Source organism: Xiphophorus maculatus, chromosome 16, assembly GCF_002775205.1.
Source record: "Xiphophorus maculatus strain JP 163 A chromosome 16, X_maculatus-5.0-male, whole genome shotgun sequence".
NCBI classification, from domain to species: Eukaryota; Metazoa; Chordata; class Actinopteri; order Cyprinodontiformes; family Poeciliidae; genus Xiphophorus; species Xiphophorus maculatus.
Window position 1 is genome coordinate 18,952,554 of NC_036458.1, and position 22,364 is coordinate 18,974,917.

Here is a 22,364-nt window from a genome sequence, read left to right on the forward strand (position 1 = left end):
AGTGGGACAACACATGGAGCCGCTGTGGTCAGAACCTGGAGGGAGGCCAAGTATGGAGCTAAATCGTGGCCATAAAGTTTGTTCAAAAGTTTAAAAAAAAAACAAAAAAAACCAAACATTGAATCTGGAAAAAACGATCCTCTTTTTTTCTGTTGCAAAATAATTTTTCAGATTTTACTTTAAAAAAAAAAAAAAAAAACTTTATGACCCCAATTTAGCTCCATAAGCAGACCTGGAGCTGGGATTACGCGGAGCGGTGAGAACACAGAAGGAAAAGGTTGGCATTTGCACAGGTATAAATGTTGAGATCCGAGACGTTTTAATGGACGTCTCGGCTCTCACAAACACTGTGATGTTTGGTTGTGGCATCGTTCATGAATAATTTGTCAGATTTCTGCATCAGTCCGTGTTTCTGGTGGAAAGAAATGTGTGACGTTTGGACAAATCAAAAATAATATGTTTAGGATGTTTTGAAGGTTAAAAAGACTTTTTGTCTTCTGCCGTTTCCTCGGCTGAAAACTTAATCTGGTTCGAACATTTAAAATTAAATTAAAACACAGCTGGGCTTTCTCCTTTTCTTCAGAGACATTTAGTGTGAAAAATGCAAGTTGGTTTAGATTCCACCCTTAGGTTTCTAACCAATAAACCAACCAACGCAACAAAGTGCATGAATCAAGTAGAGGCGACAGTTTCCATCTGCCAGTGGAACGAGGCCATTTATTAATATTAAGAAATTATTTACTTTAAACAGGAAGCTCATTTTTTGCTAAAAGGCTGGTTTTATTTCAAACACACTAAAACATTTGCAATAATAGAGCAAAAACCAAAATTAGACCAAAAATACTTAAGCTTTTGTGTTTTTACAGTGTGGAAATGGCTTTCAAGCCACGTGATTTATTTCTTTTTATAAAAACTGAAACCTAAAAAAAGTAATTTATTAGTTTAATAGAAAAAAAATTGTTTCAGTCACGCTGCATTTTTTTCTGGACCAAAGGCAAAAGTGGCTCTCAGGGTTAAAGGTCACTGACCCCTGATATAATCCATTACCCAGTCAAGTATTCACCAGGGTTTTTTTTTATTTTAATTTTATATTTAGCTCCACCCTAAGGAAGAAAAACATTCCCACAGCATGCTGCTGCCTCCACTATGTCTCACTACGGCGACGGGTTCTAAGGGATGTGCAGAGTTAGATTTTCTCCCATGAAGTGTTTGCATGCAGGCCAAATATGCACAACATCAACAGCTTTGGTGTGTAACAGCACAATTATGCTCATATGCCACTGACTGAACATTGAGACAAGAAAAGAAAAAGTCACTTTGCGTTCCAAATTCCAGTTTTTATTGGTTGCTGGATTTCAGGTGAACCAATGGCACAAGAGAGAGATTACTCCACAATATCCCAGAAAAATTGTACAAAATAATACAAAAGGAAGTTCCAGTTTTACAAAGCAAAATGTGTGGACTTTCATTTTCTTTTCTTTCATTTTCTTTTTTTTTTTTTTTATCAATTAATTATCCTACTGCCAAAAAATCAAAACTCAAGAGTAAGGCACAGTCATTACCACATGTTTACCCTCCCAACATCCAGTTTGCCAAAAGTTTCTCGGAGAGGAACTTCTCTGTTTTTGTTTCCCACAGAACCTTTCGTGAAAACACTCAGAACATCAGAAAAACGTTGGACCGGATACAATCGTGCATCGATTCGTCGAGTGATTGCAGTGATTGGTCGTCTAAGTGGATTTAAAAAAAAAATACAAATAAAATTTTAAAAAAATCAGCAGGTTGAGATTCCGTGCGACTGAACTACGAGATGAAACGTCCGTTTCAAACTGAGACGGCAGGAACCCGAGATGCAAGAGAGAGAAAAAGAGAAACGGATTTTGGGTGAACAGGTTCTCCGATGTGGAGCCGAGATGTTGAACGGGAACATGTTGCTAGCACCAGATTCCAGTTTTGAACAGCTTGTCGTCTACCCAGTATCAAAAGTTTGGTCTGCGTAAAGGCTCAGGTGTTTGTTTGGTCGAGGGAAATCGAGAAAAAAAATTTAAAATAATAATTAAAAAAAAGCAGCTTTCTAGGCATCTATTGACTGTTTCACTACATTTACTACACCTATCCGCTGTACACGTTTAGCCATGATAATGTCTGTGCCTTGGACTTGGAGCAAGAAATGAATCCAACTGTGCAAGAGTGCAGCAAACGTACGGAAACGTGTGTTGATCTGCGTCGGCTTTTAACCCTTTATACCGTTTCTCCGACTACAGCTTCCGGAGGATTTAGGTTTCTTCCTACGACCTGCTAAGATCTCAGACTTCTGCCTCGTCACCGACTGATGATAATACAGCTAGAGAGCAACACGGGCTTACATCTAAATATCATACACTTGAGATGAAAGGAGAGTGGGGGGAGGGGCTAAGGGGAGGTGGGCGGGGCTTTGTCCCGTCGAGTTACATTGTCTACATCGTCAGATCCACTCTAGTTATATTACAGTCATCAAGAACGCCAAGCTCTCATAAACAAACGCTGAATCTGGGCCCTTCAGTCCAGTTCAGACGCCAACAAGCAGAAACGCGGAGGAAGTGGCGCGACAAAGACGGATCGAAGCAGGAAAAGTGCACAGCACCCTGTGGTAACTACGGCGACGGATACAGGTTGGCACCGGAGGGCAGAGCTGACAAAAAAAAACAAAACGAAGAAGAACGGAGGAAGGAAGGAAGGCAAGGGAGGGAGAGAGGAGAGGCTCCTTTCTTCTATCCTTGCTGATCTCTGTGCAGTTTGTCAACATATAGTCAAAAAGGGGGCGGGGTTTAATATGAGGGTGGGGGAGGGGTGGACGGGTAGGTGTTTAGGCGGTGGACGGGTCAGGGGGCTCTGGTTCCCCTCAGTACTCCCAGAGAGTGGCGGTTTCCAGGTCGTCGGCGTTGGCCTTCAACACGCCGGCGTGGTCGCCACGGAGGTACTTCCCGTCGCCGGCGTGGCGGACGGCCAGCTTGTTGTAGTCGCAGAACTCGAACAGGAAGTCGACGGGAGTGTCGCTGCTGCTCACGACCGCCTGCTCGTTCCCCACCATCCAGTACTTTCCGGTGGAATCTGCAGGACAGACGACGGAGAAGAAGGCGAGTTAAAAAGGGGCAACGTCAAGATGGGATTTGCGGATTTGCCCTCGACAGCCGCGCCCACCCTGCAGGCTGTAAGCGCCGTCTCTGAACTCCAGGGTGAAGTAGTCGTAGGAGGAGCGGTTGGAGTCCAGCGTGCCGGTCACCTTCCTGCAGCCGATGAAGCCGTGTTCGCCACGCAGGACGATGATGGGACGGTTGATCAGCTTCATGATGAACTCCTCGGACTCTCCTGAAGATGGAGGACAGGCGACACAGAGACGGTCAGCAGCAGACAGGGCTGGGCGATGTATCGAGTATGCTCAATGTATCGCGATATTTTCAATTCACGATAGTGAACATGGCTATATCGCAACCATCCAGTATAAATTGTAGTTCAAATAATAAACTTTCTCCGTCAAATTCTAGTCCCTCTCCCCTCCCAACCTGAAGATTTTCTACCAATCACGCTGCTCGGAGAAAACAAACATGGCGACAGCGAGAGTTTGAGGCGAGCCGTGAATGAGACGGTAACTGAAGAGGAATCAGATGAACTAGTCTGGTTCCGAAGAGAAACAGCGCTGGATCAATAATCTGGCAGTGGTTGGGATTTTATATGGAGGACGTCGAACAAAATGAGGTAATTTGTGAAACATGTTGTAAAACTATTGCGTCACAAATCTGTTTCACTGCCTAATCAGACTATTGTTTTACATGCGGTTCATAGCCGGTAGAACTGGTCCGTTAAAGTGAAACCTGGAGACGTAAGTAGGATTAATTTAGTGCTATGCAATAGGAGAAATAACTCAAAACTACTCATTCCTTTTTTCCTCGCTCTCTGTCGGCTTTACGCTACGCTTAGACTCGTTGCCATAGCAACTGACAACAACGCAACTTTATGCATCAGGATTCAGCACCAAAAACAGTCAAACATTACCCCCACATAGAGAAGAACATTCAGTTCGTTACAGTTTTATGCTTTTAGACTCGATGTGTATTGTGATTTTATTAACAAGTGGTCGCTGTGGTAGATTAGCCGCCGCTGCTATTAGCCAAGCTAACACATCAGTGGTTGGTAAGATAATTTAAACACCTGCTCTGTCAGTTTGTGTGTAGGCTGCCTTTTTAGTTTTAAGATGAACCAAAACACACCTCATTCCACAGCACATCTATGTTAGGTTTGTCAAAGTTAAGCATAACTGAACTACTTCTCTCTCCCTCGCTATTTTTGTTTTAGTTAAATCTCATTTCTCACCTTGTTATCTAGTCATAGTGTAGACAGTTCATAGCAAATCACTGCATCCCTTTTTATATGAGCTTACATTCAAGTCCAGCAGAGAAATGGGGGCGGGAACTTGCATGGGTGACATCATGCTGCAAGGAGCATATCGTGATATATATCGTGTATTGTGATATAGCAAAAATATATCAGGATATTAGATTTTCCTCAGATCCCCCAGCCCTAGCAGCAGAGTTACTGTTCTGGTACAACTCATCTAGATATCCTGACTAAACAAAAACACATCTGCCTGTTTCGTTTCTGCTTCACCACCATCAGGAGGGGGAAAAAAGAAGAAAAAAAAAAAAAGGTACGATCGGCAAATGCTGGAACATGATGTCCATAATTTGAGACTTTTCAGATCTACACGGCTTGCAGCAGGAAAAGCGGTCACAATGGTTGAAATCCCCGACAATTAAGTGCTGAGTTTTGTTGTATTTTTAGTGTTAAGGAGCAGCTGTTTGGAGCGGAGCAGCTGTTCTCCAACCAGATCATGAAACAAGCTGCAAGTTTAGAAAACTAGTGAGAGCGAAACGCTGAAACCTTTCGTTCGGTGCATTCTGACCAGTTTAAGGTTGGAAGGTTTTCTGAAGGTTACAAAAAAAGCTTCCAGCATCCATTGAAATTGGGAAACTTTTAGCTGAAAGTTTCACATAGACCAACGTTTAGCTTCAATCAAACCTAATTGGTAACCGGTCTGTCAGAAACTTAAAAATCCAATCTTTTTCCTCAGTCAGTCATGGCACCAACAACTAAACTTTTTTTTGAGTGGATGTCGTTACCGACCGAGTCCAACTCAAAGTCAACCATTTTCTGAAAGCAAAGAAATTAAGCGCTTGAAAAGGAGACTGTCTTCAAACTTATGTCGACTTTTGCCTGCAGTTTATTCAGGCTGTGACGGAGCGAGAGAGAGCAAGACGTCAAACTTGACTTTATATTTGAGAGTTTAACCTCAGTTGTGCTGGTTTTGGAAATATTGGCACCTTTAGGTAAATCTGATGATTTACAGTCTCCAGGAACTACACTGATGCTGTTTTTGATAACGTCGCCAACATGAGAAACTAAAGACCATGTAAAGTAGCCAAATTTGTACTTTCACACAGAAGTGTGATGTCTCCACTTCTAATTAATGATTGCTCATTAATTAGAAAAATTAAATGTTGTATCTTAATGTTTTATTTGGACTCTTAAGGAAAAGCATGTTTGAGTAAGAACATTTTTAAAAAAATAAAGATCTCTTTAGAAATGCATTCGTGCGTTTAATCATCAGCTAATTTTATTTTTCCTCTTCAAATTATATTTCAGTGTTTACATTTATGGATTATGTGAAGTCTACCTGTGAAAGATATATAATCAACTCCTATAGGTGCCAAATGGAAACTGGAATCTGCTGAAATAACTGCAAATCATCCCGTTTGTTCAACACGGGGGGGGGGAAAAACTGAAGAGAAATAAATTTTTAGCATTTCGGTGGTTTTTCTGAGCCACGTCTTGACCTTAAAGTGGAAGTTTGACAAGTGGGTGTCACCTCTCTGTGCAAAGCAAAACAAAAACAGACATTTTAGTATGAAGTATTTTGTGCACAGGAACAAAAATGACGCAGCAAAGTGCCGTTTCCAATATCCATAATTAAAGACAGAAAACTGGGACACTACAGCTCTGGAAAATGCAGTAAGCAGCAACGTTTACTCAGAAATGCTGAACCCTTTAAGAACCAAAACAACTGGAGCATCCAGACATGATTTCATTACTCCTCCTCCTCTGAACCCTTCATCATGTCAGCGCCAGGCTGTGAATCAGTTATCCAGTCGTTCCTGTCAGCAGATCAACACCGACCTGCAGAGTCCATGGTGGCGGCGAGCTGGCCGTTTTTCTTGGCCGCCACGTACTTCCCGTTGGCTGCGCGGAGAGTCAGCCGCTTCCCACGCCACTCGATGTCAAAGTAGCAGTTAGTGGACCTGCGGAGGAACAGACAGAAGGCTTCAGCGTGCGCGTCAGGAGCGGATGAGTCGCGCCACGTTGTCATTTTTGGAGCCCCGACGGTTGGGGTCTCATCTGTCTTTTCTCCCCCTTGGCAAATGTGGATGACTTCCAGGAGCGATAAATTAAGAAAAAAAAAAAGAAACAGATTACTCACTGTTGACACCCTCACACGTACAAAAACAAGGAGCTGAGTTCAGGGTTTCTTTAAATCAAGCGGTTTGTCCTTGTTTGTCCTTGACCGAACTGGATACAAGCAAGGACCGAGCAATCTGTTAAAGTTGATTTAAAGAAGTCAGAGCCATTGGAAAACACAATATTTACTTGTACCTCAATGCCATTGAGAAGTTTACTCAGTAAATAAAGTGAAACTCGACGTAGCACGGCACGGAGGAGAAATGTTACAGGTTGCCTCTCCGGCGACCTTTAAGGAGTTTTCTGACCGAACCAAGCAGAGCAACACCACAGGCATCAAAAGCAGGTTTCGGTACGTTTAGCAGCGTGTGCTGGTACCGAGTCCTGCCGGGAAAATAAACTCAGCATCTCCACGCGGCTCGCCAGCAGACGGAAGCACGAAGGGCTCGAGAACTTTCTGCTGGATGGTCGCAGACAATGTGGCGTCCTGGACTTCACTCTGGACGTCATGCAGCTTGGATTTTGTGCTGCTTAGTTTACTTTATTTTGGAAAAACAGTCACGTAAACACAGCAGCCAGCCGCTTCCCACAGTAGCCAAGTAAAAGCTGGCTACTGTGTGCTGCACTGCTCTGAGTGAAGTAAAACCAGGACGGTCTGAAGTAGAGGGAGAATTAAGCTGAATTAATTTTCAGGTTCTAGGGTGAAAACGGCCTTGATGTCAATGAACGTCGCAGTAGCGTAGCTAATCTACTGCTATAGCGAGAGGCACAAGTTTGCTACCATCACATACTAATCAGATCAGTTAAATCTTTTGAATTTGGAGACATTGAGACAAAAAACAAAATCTGTTGCTACATATTAGAGAATGTATATAAATAAGTATATAAATAAATGTAAAAAAAAAATAGCATTCAGCGTTGTTTATCCACGTCTGGTGAGAGATCAGATTCCTGTGGTCTGGTCTGAGGACTCAGTCGAGCCAAATCTCAGGAATTCGTTGCAGGAATGTGGGGAAGTTCCTGCAGAGGACTCAGAGCCGTGACCCCTCCACCCCCGGCCCGTCTCCAAGCTTCAAGTAAAGTTTAATTTGTAACCGGGGGAATCCGATTTTCTGCTGTTTGAGAGCAATCTCTGCCTCCGAGATCACACGGCAACCAGACCCACCGTAGCGTTTGAGCTAAATTGAATTCCAGTAACCTTTGATCGACGTTCACGCGTTGGACACTGGTCCACTTTACGTAACTCGGGGTGAAGAATCTTTAATCCTGGGTCAGGAGCCTCACTGGGATTCGTTTCTGGAAAACTGGATGGAGGGTGGGGGGTGGGGGTCAGAGGTCAACAGCCAGCTCCCTGCTCGGAAAGAACTACTACACACAAAAGAAAACACTCCCCACCCCACACACACACACACACACTTCATCTTCCACTACATGCCACTGCCAGGACAGGAGGTCACCCACTCTTAACCTCCCACTCATTGGTCCCCTCCCCCCCGTAGGAACCCAGAGCTCCTGTTACACCAACCGCTGCGACCGGACAGATTTCCTTTCCCAAACAGACGGGGACAGGTGCGGCTCTGCTGATGGACGCTTACTTGCTGGAGGCGGTGCACTGCAGGCCTCCGTTGGCGGTGAGGGTCCAGTACTTCCCAGCGGCGGTCCGGAACGCGCACTTCCTGTTCTCACGGCAGATCTCCACCTGGAACACCTCCTGGTCGCTCTCTTCGTCCTGATTGGCAGACAGGTCCATGCCTAGAGGGGTAGAGAAGAAGCAGATAGGATTTATGGGCGGGGGGGTTAACGAATCCATCATGAAGTGGGCGGGCAGCTGGGCTGACCGGTGACACACACACCCACACACACACACATCCTGTGGTCAGGATCAGAGGGACTAAATGAGCAACATCAGACGGCTGAGATTAGAGGGATTTCACACAGCTGCACACACGGCCACATCTGTCAGACCTCGACGGGCTTCAAAGGATCAGCAGTCGGGACGGACGGCGAGCGGCAGACAGAGGTCGCACCGTAATGAGGTGACCGCTCCACACCGAGGGGCAACTTTAACACCATGTCAGCAAAAAAAAAGAAAAAGAAAAAGGCTTCTGATGACCACAATTGTTATAGTTCCCTAAAACTAAAGAAATGAGCTGAAATTAAACATTTTAGCCGAAACTGAAATTAAAAAAAGTATAATGGGGGAAACTGTAACTATGTGGTGCGTTTGTAAAACTGAAACATACAGAAGGTAGACGTGACACCCTTCGTTTTTCACATTTATGAATCGATCTGATGTGAAATAAGGTTTTACGTTAGCCGTCGGTAAATTACAGAACGCCACACCGGCGGCATTTATGCTAGTCCGCAAAATAGTGGCGGCTAACGTTGGAAGAAAACACCAGAGTCAGTCGATTATTCAATAACTGAATACTTTTTTGTTTTTAATTGTATCTTCTGTTGAGTGTTCATGACCCAATCAATGGATACATAATCAATACAATACTTGGACCTTTTTGAATCCTGCACCTAAAAATGATCCAAAGTATGAAAAAAACCCCACCAAAATTACATCCATAAACAAGAAACTATTTAAACTCATAGCTAACAGAAACTAGCAAACACACTGTAAAAAGTAATTTAAATTAACTGGATTAGACGAAAAACTAAATTGTAATGAAAAACCCAATATATCATCACCGTGCTGTCGACTCATCCAGAAACTGATCAAATCCATTTTAAAAAGTTACATCCTGGTAACAATCAGGAACTACAACGTCTCACAAAACATCAGTAAACTCTAGTAGACGCTTCGATGAGGACGCGACGCCAAGGCAGCCGGAAAGAAATCAAATGCATCATTTCCTTCTCAACAACAAGGTTTTACTGAAAATGTCACTTCTGGTTGGTTATTTGATGACCCTGGAGAAAAAAAACAACTAAGTTTTAGTTTACTTTTATTCTAAATTAAAACAAATTGTAACCAAATCCATTGCAGACATAGCTAGATGCACTTTCAAGCTTTGCAACATTTAACCCATTTAGCATGTAGTTTTTGGAGTAGTGCTGAATTGTAATTCAGAGTATCACTGCTTTGCACATAAAATAACTCCTTCCTTTATTTTCCCCAATCAGTTCGTCCAAACAGAACAATTCAATCCAAGTTAAGCTGGTCTACACAAGCCGGTTCTAATTCCCCATTTGACGTGGAGCAAAGCGCCTCCGTTTGATCCGTCACTTAGATTTGTAACTACAGAGGTCCAGATTTCCCAAACAACCAAAAGTTGCACCGTTTAGTGGCAACAGAAAGCTTCAGCACCCAGAGCCAACTCTGACGCAAAGTTTTTAAAGAATCTAACATCAAGAACTACTTTGTTTCTTACTTCAAAATAAGAGTCCAACTTGATTCTGGACATCACGTTAAAGAACGCTTGGCTGAAGAACGTCGACATGTTCAACTGGACAGATGTCCCTTTATCTAATCAAAATGATTTAATGTAGTCAAATCTTGTGCCACAAGATCTGGTTACGACCGTCAATCTGAATTGGTTAATGTTTAGTAATAATAATAATAATAATTCTGTTTTTGGATAACTTCAAAGTGCCACAAACAAACTCTTGGAAAAACATTCACATACGTCACTGAGCTGCACTTTGTGACTGCATTTAATCATATTTTCAAATTTACAGATATTTATTGATGCTCTGGAGGAGCAAAGGGGAGAAAATAGTGAAAATAACTTCTGATAATACTGTCAGTTTTGAGGGTTTTTTTATTCATCATCATCAATTGGAATTTACCTAAACATTAAATCAAATTCGTAATACTTTTATCACGATAAACGACCTGTCTAGTAGAAAGAGTTCTCCAGTGTCGCTTTTATCACAAACACTCAAACAGAAGATTTGAGAGTTTGTCGTTTCCAGGAAAACCCATTTAACTTTGCGTCATCATCTGAAGCCTACAAGTGGGAAATTCTTCCAGAAATACCTCAGAGTCCAGAACACAAATCCCCCCCGCTGGGCCAAACGCGTTAGCTTAGCCGACGACTAGCTTTGACCACGTTAGAAAGTCGGCCCGTCAGTCCCGCTGTCTGCCCAGAACAAGAGACGCCATTAAACATCACGCCATCCTCGCTCCGGCTTTTAAGAGCAGCAAAGTGGTGGACAAATATGACTGAGCCGCCGGATGAACACACACAGATACTTCATCGCGGACAATGCGGCCCATTGTCCAGGCTGAGGTCACGGCGTGGCTGGACGTATAGCCAGGGGCATCATGGGCTGTGACTGGGCGCTGTGTAAATGTGTGCCGAGAAAAGAAAGACCTGTTTGAGAAAAGACGAATGGAGTCATGGTTTCACCGTCCATGTCTTTTCACACATGACTCACTCCCCAACCCCTAACATCATCCCTCCATCTTGGTTTTTTGCCTCTTCACGTCGACTCTGCTCATGTTGGTGAAAGTATTAAAGCGGGGAAGGTGTTATTCCACGCATTCCTCCGCCCCCCCTTAAAATCCAAATCTGAAACCACACAAGCTTACGAAACGTTGGACTGAGTTTCTGCAGAAACGCGCTGGGGACACACGCGTGCACGACTGCACACGAAACGCAAACATAGACAACTGGGGAAGAGAATGGAGCGGATCGTAATGGAAACCACATGGCAGGGAGGAGGAGGAGGAAGAGTAGCGCATGAGAAGACGAAATCTGAGTTCATCTGCCAGAGGAAGGTGAAAGCCTCGCCGCGTTGGCCGACCGGTCAGCGAACTCGAGCAGAAATTGCTCCCGGCGCGGGAGTCCGTTCGTTACTATAGAGACGACACATCTGCTGGACAAGTCGAGAGAAAGAGACACATATATATACACAAGGTTTATATATAAAGAAAGTGCCATTGTGGTTTTTTTTTAATCGGGTTATTCTGATGATTAATTAATCCGTTACTCGTTCGCTGCGGCTCTAGTTGTATGCATTATATTGACAGTTGCAAATTAAGTCAGTGGAGTTCAGTTTAACCCCTGATTTTCTCTGACAAAATCCAAAAACAAATTCAAATGCAACTACCGTAATGCAGCAGCATGCAGAAAACCTTCGAGGAACCGAGTTCTTCTCTTGCTGCAAGACTGTAACGGTTTTGCGCAGTCAAAAATGTGCAGCTATGCAAGAAAAGGAAAAGAAAAATTGGCACCTGAAACCTGAGAAAACTCTTTTTTTCTTGTTCCTTAAGTATAAACTCGCAGTCACTACTTTATGGCTACCGTCTGAGAAGCTTTTTAAAATGTTTTTATAACGTCAGCAAGCCCAAACTGTAACCAGAAGTCTGGACTATTAAGAGGCCAGGCTTAGAGTTTGAAAGAGTTTTGCTAGTCGTGCAAAAGCCTGGTATTCTGATAATGTATCATTGACCTCGAGGGAAATCAAACACGAAATGCCAAACTAGGGCGTTTGCATGCTGTGGTGAACCTTTAATACCGAACAAACATATGATTTGAATAAAGTCATTGAAGGTCTCATCTCCTATTTTGCCTGGATATTTTCAGTAAAAGCTAATTTCAGTGGAAGCACACAGAGGAGGATGTTACAACAGTTCAGTGTTTGAACTGAAACCGTTTCCAAACGTTACCCCTGGAGGACAGAGCAAATATTTTTATATTTATATGAGCCTGCTGGAGACAAAACAGAGAGGAAGCCTGAAGCTACCGAACAGATTCAGCTCTGCTGATCAGTTTGTGAGGCTCGCAGGGATAAGCGAGGGTGAGGGGAGGATCAGCCACACACTTAACGTCCTTCTTCATCAAAAGTGGCGACCGCGGGGTCAGAAAGATCCTCAACCATGAGCGTACAGCCATAAACAACCCCTCCATCTTGGCCTCGTCCTCGCTTCCACGAGAGGCCTGCTGCGAACGCACGTGATTGCATCAAGGGCCATTGTGCTCCGGTGTGTGTGTGTCTCTTCTATTGTTTGAGGAGGCGACCAGCTGGAGCACAAACATTCAGCGGGATCAGCAGCCTTTATTCTGATCAGGACAGACCGAGCGCGGAGCCAGGCAGCCAACAAGAGCTCTCAGAAAGGTCCCACAACAATGGCGGCCGGGATGTGACTGCGTCTCGCACGAGGGCGTTTGCAGGAATTGATGTGTGTGTTCATGTTTGGATTGGAGACACACCCTCAGCAGGCTGACACACTGGAGCCCAGCACAAGTCCAACCTATAATAAAGCAGCAGCCAGGGAGGAGGAGGAGAAGGCTCCTCTGTGGTTGATGAAGCCAAGATGGCTTGGCATGCTCCGAAACGGACCCGGAGAATCCAACACTAAAAACATACGGAGTCTCTATAAACACATTATCGCATATCCGCTCGCTTAAAACGCCCGGCTTTACAGGGAGAGCATAAGTGTATCAGTTTCTCTTCGTTCGTGACGAGAGCTGGCAGACACAAATCATCGCCCTTCACCCTGCCGGCGGAGATTATCGCAGCGGCAGACAAGGTCGAATATGTGCGACTCATGTCTCATTTCCTGTCAGCAGGAGGCGAAGGATGCAGAAAGGGTGTCGGGGTTGACTCGGGGCCAGACGCAACAGCTTCGGTCTGCGGCCTTTAACCTGCACAAACACCGCATGGAGCTGTTTATTTGAAGAGCTCCTAAAGTCTTAGTGATTACCAGAAAAAAAGCCAGTAGTGTAACCAAAGGAAAGAGTTTAGGTATTTTATGATTAAAAAATATATCAGGGTTATTTGATGTTTTGGCTGTAGTCTTTTTAAACTATACCACTTTAAAGCCTCAGTTAGCAAACTTAATACAGCATCTCTTAAAGCAGTTGATATGCTAGCTACCGTAGTAGCTAGCTAGCTAGCTCCTAGTAGCTTGTTTATTTCTCCATAAAATGGAGCAGAAAAGCTAAAAGATGCCTTGAATAAAAAGCCATTAAAAACCATGGCTAAGTTCTCCTGTTGTTTATTACATTTTTTATTTATAAAAAATAAATTACAGTGAATGTGGACGCCAACTCCAAACTATTTGCTTTTTTTGTAGAATCATATCAGGAAGCAAAAATAGCTAGGCTAATTGCTATGTAGCATGCTATTAGCTAGCATTAGTAACGCAACTAATCCAGGAGCGCCCTTTTCATTCCTTGGCACTGATTGGCTGCAGTAAGACCGTAAATCATGACGACAGTGGATGTAGCTTCTGCGGTGGAGTAAAACCTGTTTCTGCTGTGTTTATTAATGCATAACACGGTATGTTTGGTGTTTGAACTACAAAAATAGCCAGCTTTAGTCTTTTTTTGTTTCCTTTTAGGAGGTGGAGTCTCAAATATTTGTGAATGTCAGCTATTCATGGGTGATTGCAGTCCTAAATCCCTGTGAATACTGGGTGTCAGAAATGTAACAAATACTTAAAGATGTGTTACCATTACAGTAATGTAACGGTTTACCTTTTCTGTAAACTGTGAAAGTAAAATCTATAAAAGTATCACTGCAACAGTTACAGTAAAAAAAAAAAAATACTGCTTTTTGTAAAAAAAAAAAGAAAAGCAACTGGTTAACTTGTAAACATTTGTTGTAAATTTATGGTTTTACTCACGCCAAAGTTATATCAAGATAATCTGATGTCAACTTGTCGTAAAATCTCACCCATCATCATAAATAAGCTGGTTTACAGTTACAGAAAAGGTACATTTTCTCATTCAAGATCATCTTTAAGCTGCTTGATGTTTTCAGTATTTTCTGGCTTTCTTTCATTTAGTAGAACCATGGCCTCCTTTCTTCATTTCAAATCAATTTTACAGTTCAACTGGTGGTTAGTCACATGAGGCGGCTGGAAAACAAAAACTTGGTGCCACAAGACCAAATGCCCCAGGGCATTTTACTGTAACCCATTCACACCAAATGCATAATCAAAATAAATATAACCCATATTTACAAAAGAACAGTCGGTGGTCGCACCAGAAGCCGGCCGGATGTGATGGGCTTTCATCCATTTAGGCCTCTGGTACCAAGAGTAAGGAGCAGAACGAGTAAGAGCCTCTAAGCTCCAGGCTAACTGACTGATAATTGTGGCCCGGACCACATGAGGGTCGTTAAACTGTCTCTGGGAATTTGTGCCCGCTGATGAGAAAAGTGGATGTTATGAACCGGAAACAGGCAACAGCATAGAGTCTGTTTATTGGCGGCTTTGAAAGCCATGAGCTCAAGTTGGACGATAAACAATGGGACTGCTGTAACGCCTGCCTAACATTTGTCTAATCAAAAAAAAAAAAAAAAGATAAGTTTCTGTAAGTGACACATTCCGACTCTTTCGTCAATGCATCTGGGAAATGAACATGAACTTTCTGGCTACATTTATAGCCTCAGGCTGAAAAACTGAGGCTATATTAATAGGGTTTAGTGTGTAGCAGAATTGTCATATTGGCTACATTTTTAACAAAATGTAGCCATGTTTGGGGGGTGACTAAAACTAGCTAGCATTAGCTTGATCAACCCTGAGATACTCACCGGTTGGCAATAAAAAGTTCAAAATCAAATGAACCACAGATGTAAAATGCCATTTTAAAAATAATAATTTTCTAAGACATGCAAAGGCAAATCTCCTATGGGCTGCCAGACAGCGAGAGAGATCAAGACTTCAGAAAACAGGAAGGCTGAAAAGTGGTAAAGCAACGTTGCTCCGTTTCAGTAGTCCAGAATAAATATGGAGATTAAAATCCTAAGAAATTTCTAAGTACATATCGAGTTTGCATATTGTGAGAAAGTTAATCTACAGGTGAAATGACTAAATGCCTGCTAATCAGAAACAAATCCTTGACACAACTAATGTATTGAAGAAAAAAGAAAAAAAAACAGGTCCTGAATGTTTCATTTTAATATTTTATAAGTCTATCATCAAGTATCCTATTAGGTTTTTTCAAATCTGAACTATTATGCTGGTTTTGATTAAACATGGGGGGGGGGGGATTAGGTCATCACTTTTCGTAAAAAAGCCAAAAGGAGGGGAAAATGGTCTCAATTAAAATGGACTCAATCAATTCTTGTGCAACTGAATTTCATAATTCAGTTGCACAAGACAATTCTGTGAACAAATGAAGTCACTGTAAATTATGGGACAAACACTTTAATCCAACTTAAAGTAGTAATTTTCGGGAGGGGGAAGCTAAACCAACTAATGGAAGGATATTTTCGAGTAGGGATTTTCCGTCTCTACTCGTCTAAAGCTTAGTGAAAGTAAAATCTGTACTCTTGACTGGACAGACACAGATTTTGGATTGACCCACTTGAGCTGGCCTCATGTCTAAAACCTCCCAGCGCTAATGAAAGCCAGCGGAGTCCGACCGCCATCTTGGCTCAGGTCTGCCAGGCAAACAGCCGCTGCAGAGTTCGACTCTGAGCTGCGGCGTGTTTGCTGAACATCTGGAGCCAGTTTAATTCCTCTCAGCATTAATCCTCATCCCAGCCGTCCAGTTGTCAGAGGGAAAAGTACAGTTTCTGTAAGGACTCAGGTCAGGTTTTGCAATAAGCAAAAATCTACACAGGTTGACTGTTAATTACCCGCAAGGAAGGAGGCTTCAGGCGACCAATAGAAAGCTGACATTGTTTAAGACCATAAGACAACAAAATCTTTTAAAACTAGACATGCAGAAATAAAAATGGGAAGCACATCATTTTCGACTTCATTCATCCTTCTGTCCATACCATGCAAATAAAGCCACATGCTAACATTAGCCTAGCCAAAGAGTATATTTTTTATATTTAATGAGCCAAAAATAAAGTAAATAAAAATGACATTTGAACTGTCTCCTGGAATGTCAAATTTGAATTAGCAAAGAGTCAGAAATGACAGCGCTAGCTGCATGTAGCGCTAGTTTTTGTTAGCCAAAAACAAGGTGTGAATGAAGTCTGCTTTCACAAATATGTGTGGAATCATCAGATGTGTTCACAAACTCAACACTTCAGTGTTTCAGTCAAAAAATGAAAAGTAGCCAGTAGCTGTCTAAAATGTTGCTGAAAGAAAATCGCCTAATATGCACAAACATCAATAAGACAGCAAAAGAATATACCTTCAATATGCTTAAACCCACACTAATGGACATATTTTCCTTTTGTTTAAAGTCACTATTGCAACCAGCCTCTATATAAGGTATGGGATTATAAATGTGTTTATTTTTTCTTCATATTTTTCAAACTGTGGCACTTGGGAGCCTACGAGGTGTCTCGGTAAAAATTCACATTTTTAAGTCAAAGACTTCTCTGAATAGACTAAAAACACCAAGACCAATAGAAGCTTCATGCATATATGAAGCACTAAAACACTGCAGGCAGCGTGTTTGAACAGTGGTCTCATCCTGGCACAGAGTCTTCATGATTACCAAATGCCAACCCTTCTCTGTCATAACGTTACAAATCTAAAGACATGGAGCTTGATAAGCTCTACTGGAACCTTGGCTTTGTGCTTTGGTCAGACACAACTAAGGTTAAACTTTGCTATGTTAAATGCTCTAGGTATGTTTGGAAAAGCAACTCATTCCCATTGTTAAGTACGGTAGAAGACCTGGGATGTTTGAAAAATAAAAAGGTGTTTTCTCAAGCCAAAATATATTAAAATAATGATTTAGACACTTTGAAATTCTAGAGAGACTAATCAAAGAGTAATTGTTAAATGGATTCTCCAAACTTGTAAAAAGTTATGGAAAAAGAAAAATTTCCATCTTTATGCAAAGTATCGGCAGCAGCGGTACCAATCCTTGTACCAAACAAGATTTTTGTTTAAAAAATAAAAACTAACAAAAAAAAAACTAACATCTTTAAGAAATGTGTTCTCCAAAGGTTTCCGCCTGAGGGCATCCATCTTTATTTTTAACAAACCACCTTAACCAATGAGCTTACACAGCTAACTTTAATCCATCAAATTGATTTATACCATTATAAATGTGGGAGTACAACAGTTTTGTACTATAATGTCACTTCTAGGTTAAGTTGAACAGGGAGCTATGGGACGTTTGAAGTGAAACCAATACTCTCTGTAGCCAAGGGAGATGCCGTTTCAGAGGACGAGAGGTTTAGATTATGGGGTCTTGGTGACATGCTGCAATCAGAGTCAGATTTGTTGCGCAACAGAGTCCGCGTACGCCCACAGAGCCCTGAAGATCGAAGAGTGGGAACCTTTTAGTACAAGCCTTTCCTCCGACAGCCAGCCTCCATTTTGTGCTCGAGAAAGCAAACCGTGTCAGAAAGATCTGTAGCTGTCGGTGGAAACAAAAGCTGATAAATATACCAGAGAAGTAAACAAAGAAGAAAGAAAGACAGCCACTCCCTAGGGTGATTGAGACTTGGCAACAGGAAATTAAAAGTGAGGCATCAGATTACGGTTTCAGGGGAAAAGAAGAAAATGGGCAAAGCCACTAAAACCACATGGCATTCCCAGTGAGCTCCTCCGACCAAACGCCATATTGAGATCTAGAGATCAGTCACACATTCCTGTCACTCAGTACAATTCAGTCACAAGCAACTGCTTTCAGGCAATTCCTCTGTATCCTTTCTATTCCACTGATTCTTTATGAAACATTTCATGGCCCCAATCTTATATTTTACTGATTTAGATGCATTAAAGCACCTCAATAGTTATGGTTATTCAACTTCAGAGCTTCTAAACGGCATCAACAACTCCCCATGAGGGATTGGGACAATGCCAAATGGAGACAACCATCCGGTGTGAAGGAGCAGGGAGGAGTTGGGGGAGGAGAGGAGGCCACAATGGAAAAGATGTTCCAAAAAGGAGGCACGCATGTCAAAATGGGGGGCGGCGGGAAAAAGCAAGGAAAGAGGAAGCAAGAAAGTGGTGGGGGGGGGGGGGGGGGTCGGGCAATTTAGCATCTCTGCCAAGTTAAACAGCTGAAACAGCCCAGACACAAAACCACATCTGATCTGAAAGCAAGGCAGAACCAAAGTATTTAAAGGTCTGGAGATCTGACAGAGTTATCTGGAGTGTGGGCGCTGCCAGATGCATCAAATTAGACCTGAGTAGGTCTAAAAAAAAGGAAACATGTGTTTTTCAGTTTTTTCCCCGTATTTTCCTTGGACCATAACATCCTAAGTGTTAACTGTTTTTTTGTGCACTAGAACAGATCCATAAACATCAGGCCACTTTGGGCTGTTGAGGCAATTGTTGTCCAATTTGAGGATATTAATGATATCCATCGTTAACCTTTGAGTGCTACAAGTACTTTCAAGTCCTTTGTTTTCTGCGAGTAGCAGATCAAATATTGTAATCTGAATCCCCAAATCTGAGAGTCCCCAGCATTTTTAGTCCAATACATCCACCAGCTCCGTGTACTTTAAACATTGGCGCTTAATAAGTTTGAATCTGGCGTCAAATCAGAGGAAACAACCAGATTAAGCTAGTGTTCACCCTTGTTCTTGCTAAACATACCATTTTGTTGAACTTGCACCACTATCCACTTTGACCATGTTGATACAAAACACGGGTTCTGGCCTTGATTACCAGATAACCCATCAAATGACCAAAATGAGCCAATTTTCCTCTCACTGGTCAGTCAAATGCATAAAGACTAAGAATGCCCAATCACTGTTAGTCTCAAAACACAACCTGCAGCGTGTAGATTGTGACCAGAGCTCATCTGGTCTTGGATCAGCTCATTAACCAATGGATAAAAGTAGCATGCCAAGGTTTTTGGGGTTTTTTTTCCGAGAGATGCACCAAACTTTTGATGATTGGCTGCCCAAATGCTGAAAAAGCAGACTGCTGAAAACCAGGACCTCCCACCATTTCATCACCCAGCAGCTTAAAGCGAGAGAAAGGTCATGGGAGCAGCAGAATCCTGTTGCAGATCACCTACGTTTACCTTTGGATGTACGACTGAATTTTATCAAAGCACATTTTATCTGTAATGTTCCGTCGTCCTTATGGGAACAAAAGAAAACCAGAAACACAACTGGCAACAACAACAACAACGTGATCCCAGTTTGTTTGTCCGCCATTGTTCCTGCACTTTCATCTTCAGAGTGAAACCAGATCAGATCATTTCAAACACATTTTAAGGGTTTTAGTCGATAAATAATACAATTGGCATCTGTTGTGCTTGTTGCCACACCAAGACTCATATGAGAGGTCGGCTTCAGGCCAAGCAGGCCATTGTTTGGGGTGTAAATACACACGGGCCACTGTTGTGTGTGTGGGGGGGTGTGTGGGTGTGTGTATGTATGTGTGTGTGACTGGGCCGTGTCCTGTAAGGATCATTTAGGATGTGCAGCAATGGATGGGAGTGGGGGGGAAGGGTTGGGATGGGGATGCAGGCTCACATTCCATCACGTTAACACTTCCTCTGCCAACACACTCACGCCCTCACTCACACACCGACCCGGGAGACCTGGTCCGGGCCTGCATGGACCACCACACCCACCTTGCCTGGTGGAGACGTTCCTCTCGTTCCCGGCGGTGAGCACGACCTGCGGGTGGCTCTGCTCCAGCACAAACAGCTCGTCCTTTCCCACCCGCGCGCTCTTGCCGGACTTCATGGTGCCGGACGGCCCCGAGGGCGCCAGGTACTTGCCGCTGCAGTCCCTGAAGGCCACCTTCCCGGAGCGGAACTCCAGCGTGTAGCCCGTGGTCTTGTCCGTGGTGGCCACCAGCGCCCCGTCGTTCCTCAGGAAGCGGTTGTCGGAGGTCTGCAGGTGGTACCGCTGCTCGCGGAACACCAGCGTGATCATGGAGTCCACCCCCCACGGCACGTCCCGGTCGATGGCGATCTCGTCCACCTTGTCGCTCAGGTGCGCGTAGCGCTTGCGCGTCACGCTGAAGATGTTCACCTGCGGGTGCATGGCGATGTGCACGCTCCATTTCTCCGCCACGGACACAGTCTGCGCGAAGCAGATGATCCGGTCCTCGGTGCCGCCCAGGTACCGGCCGTACTGCTCGGACTGCAGGGACCAGCGGCCGTCGTCGTGGGCGGTGATGACGAAGCGGCACTCCGGAGCGGCGGCCTCGCTGTCTCCGGTGACGTTCCCGTCCTTGTCCGCGGCGATGTACCGGCCCAGATGCGACTTGAGGAAGAACACGTTGGCGCTGGAGTCGTCTCCGCTCTGCTCCAGGGTCCAGATCTGCTTCTTCTTCATGCTGGTGGCCGACGCGTTAATTTTGAAGCCGAACGTCTCCGCGGTGAGGTATTTGTTCCCGCAGTTGATGAGGCCGAACTGGATCTGCAGCATGTCGCTGGTTCCGTTAGCGGAGCCGTTGGTCGTCATGGTCGGGGCCGGGTGAGGGGGTGTGTGTGGGGGGGCCTTCGGTTCGGACCGGTTCTTGCCTTGGAGGGATGAGCAGGGTGGGGGGTTTCGGGGGGGAAGGCTTCTGCAATTGGGCCGAAAGGGTGGGATGCTCTGCCGCCTCGCGTGCTGCTTCTTTGTTTGGGGGAGAGCGTGAGTGTGAGCGCGCGCCTGCCGGTCCTCAGTGCTCTGCTTGTCTCAGCAGCGCGAGCCCGTCGCCACAGCTGCAGCCTATATAACCATCAGTGACGTAGCTCAACCCCCCCGTCCTTCCTCCCCCAACCTCGCCACAAACCACGCCCACCCTGAAACATCCACACACAACAAATAAAAATAAAATCTGGAAGCAGATGAGCTGAAGGCTGAGGATTCATTCCTCTGGTGATGATGTCGATGCCAGAACCGGTCCAAGGTTCTGACCTTGGTTTCTGGTGAGACCTTCAGCCAGCTTACCACCGTGGCAATGAACTGGACTATCATTGAAAACTGTATTTCAGCCATTTAATTGTAAATAAATAAATAAAACTGATATAAAGAGGAATTGCGCACATGTCCTCAGAAAATTTAAAGTCACGGAAATATAAAACAAAAGAGGTGACAAGAGAAGCAGGCTGCTCACAGAGTGTCGCGTTTGAGAATGCTTTTGGAAAGTTGAGTGGAAGGAAAAGGTCTTGTCCAAAAATGCCACAGGGATAGCTGCGACCTTGGGAGGACTGCGAAGCAAAGTCAAATAGTTTACTTTTTTTTTTTCTTTGAAGAACGTTTAAATTTGTCTCCCTGCCTGAAAATATTCAGGATATTTAAATCTAACATGCAGTCACATCTGAACACATTAAAATATCGGTAAAAATTGTAATTTATTTTAATAATTCAGCTCAAAAAGTGAAGCTCATGTTATATTGACTTATTACATTCCACAAAAAGGCCACTGCTATAAAAACAAAACAAAAGAAAAAAAAATTGGTTATTCAGAGTGCTGAGAGAAAGTTGAGTGGAAGGAAAAAGTGTGTTAGAAAAAGGAGTAGAGTGGAGTAGATTGCAAATGTGTGGAGTGTGGCTGTAGTCTAAGTCGACTCCAACACAGACATAAGCAGCAGAAAGGATTTAATAGCGACAATAAATTGCGATTGTTAGCATAATTATTAGCATAATTATAATTACTAACAATGGTTTTTCCTTTAATTGTTCTTGTGTACTATTTGACTGGTTTTATTGATGTTGAGCCTAACTGGGGACCACAGAGAAGTTTTGCTACATTGCTGGTGTTCAATTATGTGCAATGTTTCCTGTTTACTTTGTTAAAACATACATTGATATATTGCTTGATGCTTTGTTGGGCTGCATTGTTGCTTTACTTGGCGTATTTTTATTTGTGTGCATATTATTGGATGCCTGTCGCTCGGTGTGGTGCGTAGTTTTGCATTGTCCTGCACAACGTGTGTGTTGTTGACGCCTACTGCAGGCCCTGAGTGAAACCTCGTGGCACGCCACTGTAAATATGAAACTGTCAACATATTTTTATGATTAGAACTAACATAATATAAATTTGAAATTGCTTCAAGTTATTTTGACAAAAAAAAAAAAAAAAAGAAAGCAAAAGT

At 43.5% G+C, this 22,364-nt stretch overlaps 1 protein-coding gene across 1 annotated transcript; it reads right to left on the reverse strand.

Moving 5' to 3' along the window:
- Window positions 1-1,316: 1,316 nt before the first annotated feature.
- On the reverse strand, window positions 1,317-20,983 carry fscn1 (fascin actin-bundling protein 1). Its single transcript, XM_005806050.2, has 5 exons — window positions 19,905-20,983; window positions 8,085-8,241; window positions 6,211-6,332; window positions 3,181-3,348; window positions 1,317-3,090 (listed from the first exon to the last, which is right to left on the reverse strand). Exons 1-5 carry the CDS (start codon window positions 20,743-20,745, stop codon window positions 2,882-2,884), a joined length of 1,497 nt encoding a protein of 498 aa, XP_005806107.1. The 5' UTR covers window positions 20,746-20,983; the 3' UTR covers window positions 1,317-2,881.
- Window positions 20,984-22,364: the final 1,381 nt, after the last annotated feature.